This window comes from Accipiter gentilis, chromosome 18, assembly GCF_929443795.1.
Source record: "Accipiter gentilis chromosome 18, bAccGen1.1, whole genome shotgun sequence".
Taxonomy (NCBI): domain Eukaryota; kingdom Metazoa; phylum Chordata; class Aves; order Accipitriformes; family Accipitridae; genus Astur; species Astur gentilis.
Window position 1 is genome coordinate 5050037 of NC_064897.1, and position 21369 is coordinate 5071405.

Sequence of the window (21369 nt, forward strand, 5' to 3'; positions counted from 1 at the left end):
CAGGGTTAGGATCAGGTCCAGCAGTCAGCACACAGATCCACAGGGATGAGGCAAAGCCATAATATCAGCCCATAGGTTGAAGTCAGGCTCAAGGGACCCCATACCCAGACATAACTACAGTTGAACTAAAGAGCACCCCTCCCCTAGCAGTGCTGAGCTTAAATAGAGCCCCTGGGTGTGGGTGGAGGCCACAGGTGATGCTTGTTAGTGTCATTAGACCAATTAGCACTCTCAGGGCTGTGACAACAGCCTCCCTTCTCAGCAAGGCATATCCTCACACAAGTCTGGGATCAAGAGGGACGAAATCACTGTGGAAGTGTCAGGCCACCCCTGAAAAGCCACAGAGGCAAGGAGGACCTGAGTGGGACAGAGGTTTTGGGCTGTTTCTGATGAGCCACAGCAGCCTGGAAGAGAATTCATTAGGAGCCCAGTGGTCAGTAAAGGACTGGTGCTCTGGGGGGGATCAGAGTCCGGGTGAAGGCTGGTCCATCAGAAGGGTCTGTAATGTAACAAGGGCCAGCTGCTCCCTAACAGAAGGTGATCCGAAGGAAGGATCCCAAGGGAATCCCACAGCTGGCCAAACAGGGGCCTCACCACCCTGGGCCCAGCCTCACAGCAGAATAGATTCACAGACAGTGGCCACGTCCATCAAAGACTCTTAAATCATACGGCAATATCACTGTGATGAGGTTAAGTCTGAGGTCAAGCATGGAAGTTAGCCCAGAGGTTGAGCCCCAGATCACCAGACCATGGCTGAGCTGGAGACCAGCTCTCCTCCAGCACAGCTCAGGCAAGAAATTAGTACCCAGGGCTGAGCCTAAATAGAGGCCCTGGGTGTTGGGGTGGTCCCAGGTGTGGCTGGTCAGAGCCATTAAGGCTTTTTAGCCTACTCAGTGCCCTGACGCTGCCATAAAATGGTATGAGAAAGATGACTTGTATCTCTGAGAAGTGGAAACATTCTGGTGAGAAAATGAAGAATACTATCACCAACACCAACCACTGGGGAGAGCTTTAAATAGAAGAAATGTAATTCTATTTGGGAGCACTAGCCCTAAACCCAGTCCTACTCCCTATGCCTTGCCTTGAATGGTAGTAGAAATACAGCCAAAACAGACTTAAAAGAATATGTAAATTTACACTGACTACAAAAGAGGATGTGGAAATACTGCCTTTTATGGGGAAAGTTGCTGACAAATACTTAGATATTATGCAAAAATAGGCTTCTCAGAAGAAACTATCAGCAATAAAGTCATGGGAAGAATATATTTCCTCCTCCTCTAAGAGCAGTTCTACAGAGAGCTGGAAGGAAAATTTGCAGGGAAAAAATTACTAACTATCAAACTGAGTTTTTCCAAGTTCAGAAAAAAATTAGGCTTGTGTTTATTCATCACAAATTTCTCACTTGATGTAGTCAACTTTGTAGTATATATATCCTCTAATGAATATTGTTATTTGGAACTGCAAACTGCTCTCAGCAGGAGCTCTGTCTTGCCAGGTATTTGTCTAGATTTAATGTGGCTTGCCCATGAAGTGACTCAGGTGTTGTGTACTACCAGCAGCACAAACAGATGAGTTTTCCAGCCCCCCAAATTAAACCAGACACCCCCCCCCCCCAATTCAACTTTGAAAAGCAGTATGTGTTAGTGGGGAGTTGAGGAAGTTAGAGCAGTGTTTCTTTAACAGCACTTCAGCTCCTCAGTGCACCCAGATGACCCCTTAAAGTCTGAGATTTTTCCTTCCTTTCCTCTCTTTTTTCTTATGAAAGGCTTCTTGTTTTTTTTCTGGTTTGTGGTTTTTTTTTTTTGTTGGTTTGTTTTTTTTTTTGAGTTCTCCAGCACTCAGGACTTAAAAACAAACTGCAGTAATGTTGAGCTGCCTTAGTGTTACTATGGAAGACAGCATGAAAGCTGTAACCACAGAAAAGATGATTTTCCATCTCTACAGCAGGCATTTGGCTGGCGGATTCCTGCAGGTGCCTGAACATGTCTCAGAAAGTTTCTCCCTGGCTATCTTAAGAGGGTTCCTCCTTGGTAATCTAATTAGTGCATTGAAGTATGTGGAAAGGATTATAAATAATGTAATTCTCTGGCTTTCTTTATCACAGCCAGAATCTTTTTCTACTTGTATATCCAAAAGTTATTAGTTATCTGCTCAGAGAACGTTTAATAACTAGGCTTTGGAAAATGACACCTCCTTTGTAACACAGATTTATTATGGCACATTCCAGCTGGTATGCACATGCTCTAACACAGGCACTGAAAACATATATGTATACTTCAAAAGAGGAAGAACTCTAATTTACTAGAAGTCAACAGAGCTTCTCACATGCTTTAAGATAGGCAGGTGTCCTGAAGTTTGAAGAGTTCGAACTGCACACCTCAAAAACCATATTAAATATAAAGGGGTTCAAACTGCTATGTCTGGCATGGAAATTTACTGCTGGAAATTCTGAGCAATTGATCCCAAGTACCTCTGCCAGTTAACACCAATTTACTGGAGCAACTATTTAACTCAAGTTCAACAATACAGAATAGTCCAGTTTGCAGCAAAACCATAAGCATTACCAGCAGCAAGAGATGAGCAAGGAAAGGCCTAAGAAGAGAAGCTTCCTACATGCCTTTCTTCTTTCCTCAAGAAAAAATACCCAGAAAGGACAGAAAAACTGCTGTGACATGGGTTGCAGTTCTGGCAGACTGACAGTGCTGTTGGAATGCTTTTGCATGTGTTCTAACATGCTATAACTTCTGAAAGTGGCTTCATATAAAATACCACAAGCCTTTGATATGTCTTTGCAGTTTCATCTGTGTGCCTGCCAAATCTAGGTGAAACAACCTTGCATTTAACTGGAGCGGGTGAATGTAGTTAGCATTTAATTCCAGCTCTCATTCATTCTTTATTTTCCCTTTTCTTCATATTTAAACCTTTCAGGTCATTTGTATCAAGTTCAGCAAGCTTGCACTTTCTACTCAAAGCAAAATGTTACCCATAATACACTCTGTGGTTTTTGTCAGACACATAAGACTTTCAAATACTTGCTACCAAGATTTTTTTCCTATGGTTCAGTTTTGAAAGGCAAAAGTGAAATCAAATTTCACTCCCTAGTAACTCCACATCTGTGTTTCTATGTTACAGAAGATTTGAAAAGAAAAAGAAACTGATTCACTTTGTCCTTTGTCACTGTTCCCAGCTGTGAACTGCACCTGCACCGTGACTCACTAATGCTGAGGAGGCCTAGACGTCTGAAAAGCTTAAACAACAATTTAAACAGTGTTCTTCATGTGCCTCACAGAGCTAGAGAAAGACAAAGCTGATTTTATCTTGCTATTACACGAAACAAGTCAAGTTTTGGAAAACAACAACAAAACCCATTGAGCACTTTGCAAGGCATATATGTACACTTTGAAATACAAATTCCAAGTCAACAAGGTAAAGTAATGCACATTTTAAACTTATCTGTTGGTCTTCAAAACTGAACTCCTTTTGAATTCCTTAAGTCCAAAATATTAACAAAATATGCTTGTATAGACACATCCTGACTTTTTTTTACCTCAATTTTTTACTCTGACTCAAATCAAGGCTGTAGATACTAGCATTTAAAAATATTTTGTAATCCATATCTAAACATTCAATGCAACTCATAAAGCAAGCTCTGGGTAACTAGAGCTAAAAAAATAAAAAAGAAGGAAAGGTAGAAAAAGCACACTGGCTTCACTTGGAAGTTTTATTACATACAGGAATAACCCGTGCATGAATATACATGGGCAGAACTGGATGCTAAAAACCATAGCTAGTTCCCAAACTGATTGCTGAAAATCCTTTTTTTGTTTTCCACTGTACCTTGCTCCCCTCAGTTTGTTAAGGGGTTCTTCTTCCCTCCCATTCAGGTCTGAATTTGGGCATTTCTTGCCTTTTGCAGTTACAGGCCTAGGAATTACTTTATGAAACACCAAAGACATTGTGCAGAGCACACATGAATCACTGTCCTTTAATGATTACATATTAAGTTGACACCTCCTTATTAATGAACTATATGCTTTCCATTTCTTTCACTGGTGTCATTCTAATTCACATGGTACTACAAACCTCTTTGGAACTTCACTATGCTAGAAAAATTTATGAGATATTTCTCATAGATTTAGCTGAACTAGCACAAACTTGTATGGGAGCCCCTAATGCTGCTGAACTTCCCACAAGCAGCCCCACTTTTAATTAGAAGTACTTCACAGACTATTCAGCTAGACCATTAGTAAAAACAGAAACAGTAGCTGTGTTCCACTGCACTCAGTCATTTAACACTGGTATTTGAGCTGAACTGCTCAAATAATAGCAGAATAAGTGAGCCTGTGTACTGGTTTGTTTTCTTAAAGTAGACATGGGGTATCTTTCATAATGTCAATTACACCCTGATTGTTTTACTTTTACTTTTGAAATATAGCACAATCGTGCTTCTGGGACATTTATTCTTCTCCTCCACTAGCTAGAGATTATCTCATGTCTATAACCATGAGGTTTTATGTTCTGAAAATTTTATCATACGTCTATTGAGGACTTTAACAAGTGATTGTTGTATGGGCTAGTTCATGGTTTCGTTTCTTCCCAGGACATTAGATAATCAGGTCCATCTGGCCATTTAGTGGATTTTTCTTTTTTACTAGATTTTTCTTGGTTTGTACTGTTTTGCACAGCCATAGGTGATACTCCACAAATGAAATGAATACCTGACAACCTAATGACAGGAATTTAATGTTTAAAAGATTTTTATACTGAACCACTTAAAAGGTAGTAACTCAGGCTACATGTAATATAATCTATATTTCTGTATACTTCATTGAAGTAGGGGCTTATGCAGCATCTAATTTAAGGATTAGAAACATATATCTATTAGGAACTTTTTGTCTGACTTCCCAGACCTACTGACCAGTTTATTTGTATGCAGATAAACAATTGTTTTATAGTCTAATAACTATATTGGCATTTTTTAAGTCTATCATCTAAGAACAAATCCAGTTTATTGTGTTTCAAATCACTCTTGAAATATATCCTTCTCTCTCTGGAAGTGGGTGGCTCTGCATCTGTTCTAGTCCTCTCATTTTTCTCTGTCACTAACACCAATGCGATGGATCTCCTTGGGTTTGTTATAATGAGACAGCCAACTTATAAAATATATGAGGTTCTCTAGTGGGGAAAAGGGACCACAAGAGAAGAGATGGTTTGTGAAACAGCTAATAAGGAAGGAAAGCATGAGTCACAGTGAGAAACATGATGAGAAGAGCCATAGGAAAGGAATACAGAAACAATCTGGTCTCTTATTCTGTTCATAGCTATCTATTCCTTTTTCAACTGATTCTGGGCATGCACACAATAATTACCACAATGCTCTCAAAATCCCAGTTCCCCCTTAATAATATTTTTTCTTTATTTCACCAAAGACTTGCACTGACCCTGACTGATGATTGATATCCAATGTAGTTGATGAATCTGTGAAGCTTTGCCAGCTGCTTTTGATGGAGCTATTTACCTCTACAGTGAATCATGGAATTATTAAAAAAACCACAGGAACCTGTAACCTGCATCAAGGTCTGCATTATTACTGAGAGAGTGAGATTTACATAGAAATAAAAAAAGAGTCATTAACCCAACTTCCACAAATAGAATATACTTTTAAAGTTATGCACCTTTTGCAGATAACTAAGTAGAGTTTACAAGAAGTAGTATAGGTTTTGGAGGGTATTTATACTTTTTTTGAAATGTGGATCTCAATGTAGACCTTTTGTATCTGTAAACATTCAATGTCCTTTGCTAAGGACTTGGCTAAGGACTTGCTATCATACTTTCACAATAAAGTTTAATACCAAAATATTTTAATTGTATTTATTAAATTTTTTCCTGTATCCTTTTTTAAAAGGTTTTCGAGCTTCCCTACAGAAATATGTTCTGCAAAGAAAGAAACGCCAGATTTTTTTAAAAGATCACAACTTCAACAGAAAATCTTGTGCACTAAGTTTGCACGTGCATTTTGTTGGTAAAGACTTACCACACCCCACCAAAGGGCATCAGCATAGCTGGAGAAACCTGTCTTTCCATCCTCACCAATTGCATCCTTCTCAGCAAGATAAACAAAATAGGATGAAAAAATTAATCCCAAGAATCCAATGTACAACGTGGTTATGAGTTCCTATTAAAAGAGAAAGCAAACAAGCGCATAAGGTTTGCATCATTTATATTCTATCATTGTAAAACATTGTAAATATCTGGGGTTTTTTTGCATCACAGTAGAAAAACTGATAAGTTATATTTCAGGTATGAAATTTGCTTCCAGTAAAACAAGTAGTTCTGTGATTTGTCTTCTATTCATATCAGACTAAAGATTTCAAGAAGCCATGATTTCTACAACATCATTTTGACAGCTAAATGTAGGGTGGGAGATGTCTCCTATTTTATGTCTTCTGAATGGGAATCATTCCATTTAACTGTCCACTCAAAATACCAAATGTTAATACATTTTAAAAATAGTAAAACAGCTTTAGAAATGCACTTTATGAAAAGTACACTAAAATAACAGTTAAGAAATAACAACCATGTCTTGTGGTTATGACCATATCTAAGCAATTATCTGGTGTATCTGATATTTAGATTGCTTAAGACTGAATATCGATGTCTTAACAGTTTCATGTTAAGATAAAATAAAATCTTAAGATAAAATGTGTTAGGTAGGTGTAACCTCTACTTCAGTGCTGAAAAACAAAGACTGTTTGAGGCTAGGCCAGTTCATTAGAAGGGACTTTTGTTAGGGCATAATACAGTCCTTGTGAATGTACCAGTTTCTCTATAGATTTTTTGGATGATAAAGTTGTATCAAAACTGGTGTGACTTAGATACAGGATTATTACAGTGTTTAGGAAAAATGTGATTGCACATTTAAACAAGCCAAAATGTGGGGTGTCACAGATGCAAAAATGTGTAAAGTTTATAAAAGCAGCGCTACATCATAATGAAATGAGATATTCACCTACCCCTCAGGAAAATCCAATACCTAGTTATCAGGGAAAATAGCTTATTTTAAATACTTAAAGTTTACAATGCTTCAATAGTTAACACATATTATTCTTTTATTTTCTTTGCACATATTTAGTCATCTTTACTATGAAACATTGTTGTACTATATCTTCATTGGCATCTTCCTTAAATTCTTGACATATTTATTTTTCTTTCATTGGATCCAAACCAATATGGGAATTAAAATATTCCCATAGGATAAATTCAAAATTAAGACCTGTCTAAGAAGGATTGCCTCTACTTATAAAGTATATCATGTTTTCACAGATTTTCTGTAACAATCTACCCACGTTTCTTAAACCATTTGTGAGGGAAGGCTCAGGTTTTATCATCAGAATTCCTTCAGGTTTTTTTTTTTTTTTTTTCCTTTTCATTTCCTTATAAGACCTTTCTGGGAAAATCTAGTCCTGGTAGCTAGTAACTGCATTCAGCAGCAGGAACTATATATATTCTTCCTTCTGCTATAGCATTAATTAAAATCTAGGTTCAGCAAGTTTTTAAGCAATCTTGGCACAAAGGAAAGTAGGTGTTTTTTCTCTAATAATTTAATAATGACCTAAATAATAAATTTTGATAGTATTCAGTTTTGCCCATGGGCAAGTCTTCTAATTTAAGCCTTAACTTTTTTGAGGCCTGTTTGCTAAACAAGGCACCTGAAATAGGAAATAAAACTTGGTTTTTCAGCAGTTCAGATTTCTATGTTGGTCTCCATTCTTTTCTCATCTTTTTCTCTAATGATAATGGTACACTGTGTACTTGTCCATATGACTTCATTGCTCTGAAAAGTTCCTTGTGTTTACATTTATAGTTGACTATTTGCATTTCTCTAATTTTTTCACAACTTTTTGGTTTGCCTACACAATGTTTTTTCAATGCACGATGAAACTGTTTAACACCTGAGACTGTAAGTTCAGTGATCCATAGAAATCTACAACAGAAGTGGAGACTAATTCTTGTTGCCTGCTTACAAAGAAAACACTATCCTTTCATCTCTAGTAGGTTTGTGACTTCATTCCACATCAACAAAAAACTCTTAGTTACTCTTGGCATGTTGCTTACTTCTCAGATATTAATAGATTTTACATGTTGTTGAAGAATGGCCATCACTGCTTTCTTTTAATTTTGTCTCAGAGGACAGAATTAGAGAGTGGATGATAATTGGAATACCTCTGTGTTAAGTGCTGGCTTTTTGAGAAGCAGGCAGAAAAATATGCTTTTCAGAAATGCTATACATAGTCTTATGAGATCCTTTCAAAGTGGTTGAAATATCAACAGAACTACTAGGCTTATTTCACCATTGGCACCTCTCAGCTCCAGGTCTATTCATCTAAAGACTGAACTCTTTAAGCCCAGATGAAAATTTAATTGCCTTAGACTTATTCTAAATGCCACTCCATGTTACATATGTATAGAGAAACAAAATACTCCATGCCTGTATTTAAATATTAAGAACAATGGCAGCAATCTAATACATACTGCATTTTAGAGAGAGTGCAGATTTTAAAATAATCCATGCTTCAACAAATTTGGATACATTGGTGTCTACCAATGTCAAATAGTGTGAATTGATACAAGATCTCAAAGGAAAGAGCATTTTACAGAAATCAGGCCTTAAAACTTCACATTTATATAATTTTTTCATAGATAAGAGCTTAAGAATAGAGAGTGCTGCCTGATACAAATGACTGTTTTCAGCAAGGACTTTCAGATACACGTATGCAAAGAACAAAACCCAAAGATACACAAAGGTAAATTTGAATATCGAGAGACTTGATTCAACACATTTTTTTAACTTAGATTTATATTTTCAGTTACAATAAGGACCACACAATATAAAATTCAACACTTAGAAAAAATACAAGAAAACCCCAAGAAAACCTCAAATCCACAACTCATCAGTAACTCCCTCCTCAAAGCAGTAGAAGACCTCACAAAGCAAGGTGAGGAATAAGTAAAACTAATTGAGAGGCTTACAAGCTGGAGCTGCATTGGCTAACTCAGTTTTTCAGTAAGCTGCATGATTTTTCCATGTCTTCCATCACCACATGTGATTTTGACTCATGTTTTGTTGCTTTTGGCGAGAAATGCTTGTATAAGCTCAACCTGCTGAAAATAGAAGAGCATCCTGGCCAAACTGGGCCTGAGTGAGCTAATACAGCTATATGTAAAATTCCAAAACATGGAAATCATTGGTGACAACTTTAGCAAGCTCTTCTGGGCCCACAGAGGTCCAAGTGCTTGTTATTTTCACAGGTCACAAAGATGTGAATTTATTTTCTCACATTGTTCAAGGGTTTAGGGTCCCATTTTTTCTGAAAGATTAACAAACTCAACAAATAAATGAGAACCTTGTGCTCTGCCTGTAAAGAGAAAGCAGCTGGGGTGTGTGTGTGTGTGTGTGTTTTATTTTTTTAAAAACAAAAATTTCTTTAAGAGACTGGACAGGAATAAAGGTTCCATTTTCCCTTCCACTTGGTACCATGCTAGCTAGGGTTTCAGCTACACTTGTCCAATGTCAATACAGAACTGTGTGTTTGATTTTTTTTTATTAATGTGTTAGTGGGTGATCTGCTTTGACAAGTACTACAGATCTGTAGAGTTTTATATATCGTCATAATCACTTCCTTGGATTAGCAGAACTTCAGGTGCGTTTATTCATAAATTCACTTCTACAAGGTTTTTTTTTTTTTCCTTTTAAATCATTGAACTTATTTATGTTTGTGACATTTAAGACTTGAGTGTTATGTTTTGGAGATAGTATTTCCAGATTCTTGACTAAAACTCTGAACACCCACAGGAAAAAATGCTCTCAAACACCTCTGTCAGTAAAGTTAGCAAATGTTGAGAAAGTGTATTTGGATATCAGCTCTGCCCTAGCTAGATATCCAGGCAATGCAACCATGATAAATGAAGACCACACAGACTTCGAGCATTAAAAGTCATCCTGTTGTACAGAATAAAAGTAAGCTTTATACTAGAGCACTTCAGTGTGCATCAGTGCTGCATAGCCATCATGACATAAATTTTCCTACAGAACTGGGGGAAAAAAAATAAAGGGAAGAAAAGTAACTTTTAATGTTAACTTAATCTTTTGGATTAAGTACCTCCCAATAATTTCATTTTTCTAAATAGCAAATGAAACAACGTCTATGTGGAAATCTATAACTATTTGCCAATATCTGGAGAACAAATCTACACTCATAAAGAGTAGGTTAAAGGACCACCCTTACAAGTCTGATGTAAAGATTCATAGCACAGTATCAGCCCTCCACTGCATACTATGATATGCAAGATTTAAAGGCTAATGATAAAAGGTTTATTATGTTCATAAAGCTAAGTCGGCTTTTCATCAAGAGATTCCATGAAGTCACAAAAAGAAGCCTTCAACCAGAAATTTTTTAAAGTCTGCACTAAAACATTTAAGCTTTTCCTGCTTAATGAACTTTTTTACAGAATAACTATTTCAAAGCTTTAATGGACATATAACTATTTACAGCCAAGTTTACCTCTATGACTACACCCTTGAAAAAGTAACTTTTCTTGCATATTATCATAACATAGTATTTTTATTTATAGAATGGATTAGAAAACACCTTATTCGGGCAGAGAAAATCGAATTATTTAAATAATTGACTTGTTCTATCAAGGCTTTTCCACTAGCATTTGTTCTTCCACAGAACAAGCAAGATAGGAACATATCCTCTGTGAAGACAGTGGACAGTATTTGCAATATGAAAGGCATCCCACATAACTGCATTTAATAAATTAAAGGAAGGATAACATCAAAGAGCACAACAGTTAATTAAAAAAAAAATACTGATGCTGGTACCCTGTCAGCCCCTGACCTGAAGTAAATAAGAGTGTTCCCATTTTAAAAGTAGAAAAAAACACATGATGGACTTCTAAAGTACTTTTTCTCTTGCAACAGTAACTGTTTGTTTAAACCAGACCACAATTTGAAGTCCATGAAAAGGACACACTAAAGTAAACAAAATGCTGGGGATCTTTAAAGATCTAGTACCTGACGGTGTATGAAAACAACTGATCCTAATAGTCGCCAGGTGCCACCCTGTCGATCTACATGAAGCATGCGAAGTATCTGAAGGAACCGGATGCCCCTGTACAAAAAATAGGAGATTAAATAAAACTAATGTTTGAGAACAATACTGCTTTACCTATACACAGTTGACTATGTTCACTAACATACTGCCATATTTAGAGAACTGTGATAGCATTGCCCCTCCTTAGGGTTGCATCATAGGCTTGAGACATCTCAGTAGACAGTATGTTTACATCACATTTCATTATATTCAAATATATTCAGAAATATTGACTAGGACAACAATTAGTTAAAAGGAAAACAAACAAAAAAATAGTCTAAAATATATGCTTTCAAACTCAGAGGGAGCTTGCATATTTTACCTGATTATGATTCTCAAATGATTTCTTTCCAAGCAAAACCAGTGCCTCAGGCTTTGCTAACATAAATATGAGCAAACTTTTTCTCTATTTGCCAAAAGCAGAATGTGAATCAAAAATGGTATTACTGAAGTCCTTTTTGTGTAAGTTAGAGAAATCATCTGATTGGAAATAAATACAGTCCTATGTGATTTTTAGGACAATAACTGAATCATGAACTCCAAATATTTTCAACTAAAGAAAAATAATTATCCATATGGTTCTTCAGTAGAATTTTATTCAATGGAAATATTTCATTCTAGTCACTCTTTTGACAATTAACTTTGCCTACACTCATCTTACTATCTTAGCACTGAAACAGAACAGTGAAGAGCAGGAAAGGATGAATGTTGAATTTATCTATCTGAAAAATTTTCACTAGAAGTATTTTTAGCTCTTTTTAGCTGACCTTAAAATTTTGTTGTTGGTGGTGGTTTCTATTTCATTCTTCTTATTTTAGTTCCACCGCGGTTGCATTTTTCTGGGTTATACCAGCAGGCGGGAAACTCAGCCATCCTTCAGTCACTGGTGTTACTCAGACTGGGAAGGCATACTGTCTTCTGAAAGACCCAACTTTTCCTTTATTCAGAGAGCAGGTTTTCTGAGCTTTCACAGTTGACAGTCAAACAATCAAATGCTTGCCATTTTTTTGGAAAGCACACAATCCTATCAAACCACATACCAGTGACTGGGTATACGAACACCATGTTTTGTTATTTCTTTGATATGCCACTGGAATTATAATTTTAATTAGCTGGAAACTTTAAAAGATCCACTTTAAACCTGTTAATTAAAACAGGAGTCCAAGAAGAATTACAAGTCTGCCAAATACATGAGCACCAATAGACTTATGTAATATAATAGCTCATTGGTTGCTTATGGCAGGAGGGGAGAGATCTATGTGTAGCTCCCCTATATAATTACTAGAAACACCTCTTGATGCCTTGACCTCATAGCAGTTCTTGATTTTCCTGTCTCTGTTGTATCTGAGATGGTTATAGCTATGTTACTGCTAAATGCTGACAAGCATGTTATAGGCCAGTGGTTTCACAAATGAAGATTTAAAAAACAAGATAGTGAACAAGAAACTCCAGATACACAGCCTCTGAACATGCACAACCCATTTACTCTGAAAAGAGAAAAGAAATTGGTTGGAAAGACGACCATTTTTATCAATTTGGAGAAATTAAAACAGTAAGGACAGAAGTATATAGGACTCTACTGTGAACTCTGCAGCGCTCCTAGGTTTCAGTCTCCATGGTTGCTGCAAGGATCAAAATGTCAACCTGTCCTACCTGGTGGGTCTGGAGCTTGCAACTTCATTCTACAAGAAAACAACCTAACATGCATGCACCCATGTTTTCTGGGATTGCTGGGATTTAACGGAGGTCCAAAGAGGACCATAAGAGTATACCTTAAAAGCAACAAAAACAAAGGCAAGGATATGAGATTCATTCCTTCTTAATTCACTCACATCACAGTTCTGAGGAAACCTGATGGGACTAAGACTTGCCTGACCCAGATAGGTTTTCAATGGGGCAATAACAACACTGCAGAGACATGGGTTAAGCTTCCCTGGCAGAAAGCATTCTGAGTTGTAGGACAGTGACTGTATAATTTAACACTGGGAAAGGCTGCACTGAGCCCAAAGCCACCTGGGTTCACATGTAAACACACAGTGGGCCTTTTCATTAAAGTTCTTCCTACACTTCTAGTTGAATTAAACAAAATCTTTGGAATTTTCACATTCACCTTCCTCTTCTCTTATATGAGCTGATAAATCACATTCATGCTGTCTGTGTGAGTCTTCATCATCATGTAAGTATTAATGTTCTATGGTAATAGTTACCTTAAAAATACTTTATATGTATTTTTACATACTACATATGTATATGTAGTTCCCTCAATTGTTTGCCTACACAGATAGACAGTTTAGATAGTACTATACATTCTCACTTCCCAGTGATTAGACTGCATTGGAAATCAGAGGCTTGTAACAGAACATGCAGCACATCCTGCAAGTTCGAAGTAATCGAAGTACACCTACTTTGCTTATCATCCCTTTCTTCTATTTACCCACTTTACTTCCCAAAACAAGCTTGCAGTACTTGATGCAAGCTGAACAAACACTGTAGACATCAAATGTTTCTGGTTCGTGTAAGGTTTGAGTTACTTGTGCCAAACAAATCCACCAAAGCATAATTACTCTTTAAACAAAGTAATTACTCATACTCAAAAAATACTAAGTGCTGTCCGGATTACTTCTTAAATAAACCAATGTTCTGTAATACTCCTTTGTCTCAGAAAGAGAGCTGTTTGATGTTTTATATAGGACATAATGTTTCTTTAGTTTTTTCCTCTTGGCTTCAGCATTCCCACCATTCTTCATATGCCTTGTTTCTGCACTCTTGTTTCCCAACCAGTGACCAAGCACAATAACACAGTCTTCCACTGTCCAGTGTTTCAATGTAATAACTTTTCCTATATTAGGAAAATTATATATACATCTAATTGGGAAAATGGGAAATTAGATAGACATCTAATAATATCTGCAGTTGTGAAGAGCTACAGTCACTAGAAGAACATACCTTATTGCAGAGGTGGCAAACACCTGTCCATTAGATCCTATGCTCAGAACAATAATTGACGCTACTACCACAATTAGATCTGTTAAAAAAAAAAAAAAGAATGTATTAAATGTTAGCTCTCAGCACTGAAACGCACAATGAACACAGACTGAGGAAAGCATTTTTAAAAAATAAATGAAGTTAGCTGAAATTTGGTGGGCAGTAAGTTAATGTAATAGTTTCACATCAAAAAACCAATGACTATAGTTTCTTCCATGATTAATGTAATAATGGAAATTTTAAAGATCCTGGCAGATCAGGCGGCTTGCCACAAAAATAACAAAGGCAAGGCATATATACACCCTAGAATTGAATTCACATTTTGGATCAAGGGTCTTGACTTAAGAAGGAAAGTAAGGGTTTGCTTAGATCAGTAATGAAACTCATAAAGGCAAGTATCACACACATATACACATACATACACTTGGTTTAAAAATTGTATCAAAGATGTAAAGCCATGTTTTCAAAGTTTAGGGAACTGTCAGAACAAAGGCTGCCTAAAAAGAATCAGAGTTGTTGTTTTAATTTGTGATACAGTCTTTAATTGTATGAAAAAATAATTGTTTCCAGAGTTTCATTTTTTTTCCACAACTCCACAGTTTACACAGTTCCAGCATTATACAATGCAAATAATGGATTGTGTTCACAGTGCCAGCATCCCTTATCTTCTCTTGTCCTAGTTCAGTGAACAGGTCTATTGCTTTTAATTATTGAACGCTGTTCTAACACTATTCTGAGAAGACATTTTTCTAATTTCCTCATAGGCGTTTCTGTGGTAATCCTCTTTAGAGCATCTAAATGCTTCACTTTCAAATTCTAATCAGAAAATAAAGGATAGTATTATAAATGGGTAGCAAATGTAGCCAGAATGAGGAAAAGTTTTGGTGAATTTTGCTTGCCAGTTTTAAACAGGCAGTACTTTATCCTTCAGAGCCCTTAACGTTATATAGCACTTAAAAAAAAAATAGTGCCTGCTGACTTCACTTGCAGCTGTGAGAGCTCAGAACCTCTGTAACCTGACTTCAAAGTCTTCATTTGGACATCCAGAAAATGAGGCACACTTGTGAAAACTGATTTAAATGACTGTCACAGAGTTTCCATGTGATGCCTAGGCAAGATGCAGGATAGAATCCAACTTCGGAGGCAACAACAGTTGCCTTCAAAAAGGGTAACTCTTTTCCCTCTCTTTTAAACGTTCTCCTGCCTAATTTACAACAGGTATTTGCCGCAACAAATATTGCAGTGGTTCTACAACCAACAGTATCCTTCAGTCTCTGACTTGGATTAAATTCCAGTAACAGTCTGATTATGCTGTAAAAGCAGGGATAGCACTCGATCAGTTTAAAGACTGTACTACAATAATTGTACCTTTATGAAAATAAAAATAAATATAGGGAAGGATAAGTTAAGGCTACAGAAAGAGCTTCCATTTTGGGATAATCTTAACTTTTGAGTACGTGACCTTCCAAATTTTATATACTGTCCCTTTATCATGTATAAGTGTGAACATACATTTATAAACACTCCGAATTTAGGGAGGATTTTCTTCCCATCACATCACAATACAGCAATGCAAATGATGCACCCGATGCCCTTAGTAAATTATCAGACATATACATATCCATCCAATGACCAGCACTGAAGGATGAAAAGACTGACACTTAGGAAATTAGTTTCAATCAGGTAGTGACAGTAACATAGATTTTTCATTTCTACTTTCCAGTTTTCTGAAAATGTGTTCTACATGGTAGAGATATTTCTTTTTTTTTCCCCCCTCAAACCTGTTCTTCTATCTCTACTTCTCTGTTCTCAGTTTTCATGCCAGTTTCCAGTCTTTAGGCTTGTCAAACTAATCTCAGGTTACTGGTTCAAACAATCCTTTTTAACACTCTAGGTCTTCAGCATATCCTTCTGCCCTTATACTGGTACCTTTCAATCCCGTGTATTTTCAGCCCCTACTTTTTTCCTTCAACCTCCTGCTTGCTTGTCAGTCTCTTTATATGTCCTCCTCCCAGATCCTTACATCAGCATCCATCCTCCTGTCATTTCACCGAGCCTGTATGTCCCAGTCCATTCCTCCTACCGCACCACTTCACCTCAGCATTTGAGCATGGTATTTTCCCTTTCCATGCATCCTGGGCAGTTTCAGGAAGAGCACTATAAAACCAAAATCTACAGATTTTCCACTCCCAGCACTGCTGCTCTGATAAACCTGAAATTTGAATTCTGCAAGCTCACTGCAGATTGAATCTTTGATGAATATAAAAGCATTCCCTAGCAGGGCGTTTTAAGCATAAACAAGCTACCAATTTTTCAGAGGCTTGTTAGTCAGTCAGCTTGGAGTTGATTTTCAGTGAAAAGCAAAAAGCTATTTTCTCATTAAGTTTCAAGTATCTGCTTCAAAGTGTGGAAGTGCTAGTGCTTCTCCACAAGAAATCACCAGAATTGACTTTTTCAGGAACAGCTTAAGGATTTTGCATGAAATGTCTCCACAGGACTCAAACTGAAGCAGACACTTGGCATGGAAAATATCAGGATAAAGAGCCAATGTTTGTTTAAATAATTTTTTCAACTCTAGCAAGCATTAGTATTTAGATTAGTATTACATTAGTATTTATGTTAGTTCTTAAAAAAAGAAAGTGTCAGGAAGCCTTGGTAATTTTAAAAATTGAATTCCAGTAATTTATAAACAGCGATATGTGGATATCCTTCTCAAACATTCTACCTACTTACGTGTTTGCAAACATCTCTGTATATACATGAGGTGTAGAGAGACAAAAATGACATAGCATTTTCTATATACTATGTGCACTACATATGTCAATGACAGACCTACATAAATCATGTTCCCTGCAATTTAGCATGTGTAGTACACAGCTTTGAAAACCTCATCTACTGCTAGTCTACTGTCCCCATGGCTTACTCTTATGTTCTGAATTCTTGAGAAATTCCAAACAGTTGCCATTCTTATCTAAAAAAATCAGCTTGCCAGTGAAATATTGCTTGGTTATGCATAAACTTCAGCACAGCACATAGCAATACCTATAATGCAGCTTACCTGAGTACTGCTTTTTTTGAGCAAATTCTAATGTTCTCACAAGTTTACTTTCTAGTATGCAATTCTCAGCTTTTGGATTAAAAGCAATTAATCCTTTTAAAATTTAAAACAGTAAAAATATTTGCATTTGTATTTTAATTTTTAGTTGCCAGAGTATTTTACAGAATGTAAATAGCCTTCAGCTTTCAGGTGTGTTCTTAGTAGTCCAGAGATAATATGTCGTCCATAAGGACTTAAATTAAACAGATTATATGCACACATTTGAATTTGATTTACATCACATTCTTTTTTGCTGAACCTTTGTGTTCTGTCGGCACTTCATAAATTAGGTTTATACAAGGTAACTGGAGCTTTACGTACCAGGTGCTGATGCTTTCTCAGAACTGTATACATAACCAATTAAAGGTGCTCATAAATAAAGTTCTATTGTCCTTTACTTATGGACAATATGAGATGGACACACATATGTGGACTCAGGTCTTTGCACCAGTAACTTATGTCCCCCTTATATCTTTCAAACTGCATGCTGTCAAAGCCAGGAGAAACAAAATTTAATTCCTAAATTGGTTCTTTGTGACATTTTCTGCAAAAACAACAAAAGGATAAAAGAGGTTGTGAAATTACATTCTCCTGATTTTCCCTGTGCTTGGTACCTGCCTTTCATAAAACCCTAATTAGGGGATTTTCAGAAGCATTTAGCTCCTAACCTAACCCTACTGAAATAGTAAGTAATGGAAGTGTTAAATCAGTATTTAGGAAAGGTATCAGTATTACAGCTTCTGCCATAGTACATGAGCACTGCACACTCTTTAAACACGCTCATTCTGTGAACTAGGGAATGAAGAAGCATGGACAGACAAAGTGATTTTTCTGTGGATTCTTGGTATGCTGAGAATGAATTCAATCTATGTCTCCTGACAGGTTCTTTAATTATAGAATTCTCTTTTCTCACTTACATGTAATCACCTATAATCTGTCTGCAAAGAGGAGAAAAAATAGGCTAACTTTAGAAAATCTACCTAAGAAAGAAAAAATTTTGATTTACAAGGTAGAGAAGTTGCATCATTTTCCATTTTAGATAAAATTTTTAAAGACCATTCAAGAAATAGTGTGCCCCCTATTTTCCTTCCCCAGTTATAGAAATTGCACCTTAACATACTATTTTATGCAGCATGGAATACAATAATATTAAACAAGCTTAAAAAATAAAGTAATAACTAGGCTTGACTATTAATCTCTTTCTGGTAGTAAGCACCGAAATAGTTTTTATTTACAATAAGAGAAAGGAAAAAACGAAAGAGAATGGGAGAAATTAAAGAAGTTCAAAACTGCTACCCAAGTTGAACTTTCTAAGAATTAATCCAAATTTTGGTGTGGACAAAATCTCATAAAATAAATCTCTCTGATTTCAAAGACATTTCAATTATATTTTCTGATTTTAAAATAAAGAGTTTTATATTAATACAAAAGTAAAATTAATACCTTATTTTTTACATTCTGTACTAATATTTTAATTTATTTTTCTAGTGTTTGTATTTTATACTTGTTGACTTGAAAATCATAGGATGAGTCAGTATGATTCTATCATTCGCAGCAAATGTATTTCCCAAGTTTAGCTATTTGGATTAGTGTAGACGCAGTTCCATCTGCATTTGATATGCAAAAACAAATCTTGACTTTAAATGTATTGTATTCTTAGGTGAACTTTAAACGTAAAAACAGTACTGATACCTTTGAATGCACAACCAGCTGTAGTCATTCTTAGCTTTTCTTAACAAAAAACAGCGTATCTTCTCCAAGGGCTATACAAACATTAATGTTTACTGTGGAAGATGCACAATACCAGTATAAAGAACCACCATCAAGTTGAAATCACAGTTTAATGGGAGTGTCACATTTTCTCCTGCACCTGTGTACTCTAACATACCTACCTAAGAAGCATTTCTTAATTGAAAGAGAAGTCAAGAACACCATGAGTAGAAAAAAGTTACCTATAGACTTCACGGTTAGATCATGAAACTATAACAGCTCTAGAAGCAGCTGAAGAATTTCTTTGTATGTAATGAAACACTTCTTTCTCAAAAACCCAAACCTGAGTACAGTATCTCATCACATTATTCACTACCCATATCTAGATGTATAATAAAATATGTTGTCTCCTGAGTTTTTGCACCAAGTTTCATAAAGTCACAGATGGTTAAGGAAACCCTTTTCACTTCTCCCACTTTGCTCTATTTAAAACTCAATGAGTTGATATTTGAGCAACGTAAAATTCACAGCTCTACTGGAGTCTATATAAAATCACAGGCTTAAAAAAGAAACACTGATTTTATGGTGTACTACAATTTTATCCGAATATCACCTTTTATTAATCCCTCACTGTTTCACAGGTTCTATTAGTCACCTCTCCCCCTAAGCTCTCTCCTACTCCAGAGGTGCTACCCACAATAGTCCCTCAAACTATCTAAAACGGCTTAATGTTAGTACTACCTGGGGAATTTTTCCTGAGTTATACTTTGCACATTTCCATGTTTTTCCCAATTCATACTCACCTTTGTGTTTGCTTTCTACAGCAGACCTAAGAAAGGATTTTGTGTTCAAAACTTGTCAATTTTCTCCAATTACACAAGTAGATTTAGTAAAGATTTCTTGACTTCACAATTCTACCTTTCTTATGCTGATGTCTGCCTGGGTCTCACAGCCATATTTTAAACGTTCAGTTCTAGCAATCCAAAAGAATAAGTAATTGCATAGGTTCATAAAGTAGATAAATGCTTGAGTGATAGACATAGCTCAGAATTGCAACACAGTCTCTGCAGTAGTTGAGACCTTTACTTTAAAGTGGATGATAATAGCAAAGTTAAGGAAAAAAAGAGTTTAAATCTTACCGATAATTGATATTGGCTTTCTGGCAAACCGTATTCTTCCCTGGAGGCCAACATACTTACTCCTGCAGCCTGCAGACCACAATCGGACCACATATTCAGCACCAAAAAACACAACCAGAACTATTTCCTATCAGAATTAAAAGGAAAAAATATCAGGTTTTTTCATTAAAAGACAGACTACAGTTTGCACATCTAATTTATTCCCATGACTAATACAAATAAGCTTGTTGAGATGAAAGATGCAATAAAAAGGAATGTTCCTAATCTGTTCACTTTTTATATGCATATGCCAGCCAGTACATAAAAGGGAGATATAATCTGTTCCTGAATGTGATTTGCATGAATATAAGGATGGTTTAAACTCCATTCCATCAGTATATCACAGGAAAAAACCACAGTATTCTTCTTCTTTTTTTTCTTTCCAAAACTTAAATTTTTTAAGAATAAGAAATGGAGGGAGGCTACAAGCATATCTTTCCTAAAACTAACAAGTATATGAAACATGTCTAGATCATGAAACAGAATTTATAAACATAAAACCAGAACGTGCAATGTCAACTTTTGTATATTCAAAATAGAATCATAGAATAACTCAAGTTGGAAGGGACCTATAAGGATCATCAAGTCCAACTTCCTGCTCCTTGCAGGACTACCTAAAACTAAACCATGTGTCTAAAAGCATCATCCAGATGCTCCTTGAACTCTGCCAAGCTTGGTGCTCCCTCAGGAGCCCGTTCCAGTGACTGACCACCCTCTCAGTGAAGAACCTTTTCCTAATCTCCGGTCTGAACTTCCCCTGATGCAGCTTTATTCCATTTCCTTGTGTCCTATCACTGCTCACCAGAGAGAGATCAGTACCTCCCGCTCCACTGCCACTGTTGACGAAGTTGTAGAATGTGATGAGGTCACCCCTCAGCCTTCTCTTCTCCAAGCTGAACAAACCAAATGACCTCATCCACTACTTGTAGGTCTTGCCTTCAAGGCCTTTCACCATCTTGGTAGCCCTCCTCCGGACACACTCTAATAGTATGATGTCCTTCTTATATTGAGGCGTCCTAAACTGTTCAAGGTGGGGCCACACCAGTGCAATGGAGAGCGGGACAATCACCACCCTTGACCAGCTAGCTGTGCTGTGCTTGATGCACCCCAGGACACCGTTGGCCCTTTTGGCTGCTGGGGCACACTGTTGAATAACATTCAACTTGCCATCAACCAAAACCCCCAGATCTCTTTCCAAAGGGCTGCTCTCCAGCCTCTCATCCCCCAATTTGTATGTATAACC

The 21369-nt window shown here is 36.5% G+C and overlaps 1 protein-coding gene across 1 annotated transcript in view; it reads right to left on the minus strand.

Annotated features, from left to right (window-relative positions):
* Window positions 1-21369, minus strand: part of LOC126048006 (potassium voltage-gated channel subfamily KQT member 1-like) — a 504159-nt gene that overhangs the window by 438281 nt on the left and 44509 nt on the right. The window contains exons 3-6 of the mRNA XM_049822381.1: window positions 20088-20214; window positions 14103-14181; window positions 11078-11174; window positions 6035-6175 (exon numbers count right to left, since the gene is read on the minus strand). Of these exons, the coding sequence (XP_049678338.1) occupies window positions 6035-6175; window positions 11078-11174; window positions 14103-14181; window positions 20088-20214 (444 nt within the window). The remainder of the gene's footprint in view (window positions 1-6034; window positions 6176-11077; window positions 11175-14102; window positions 14182-20087; window positions 20215-21369) is intronic.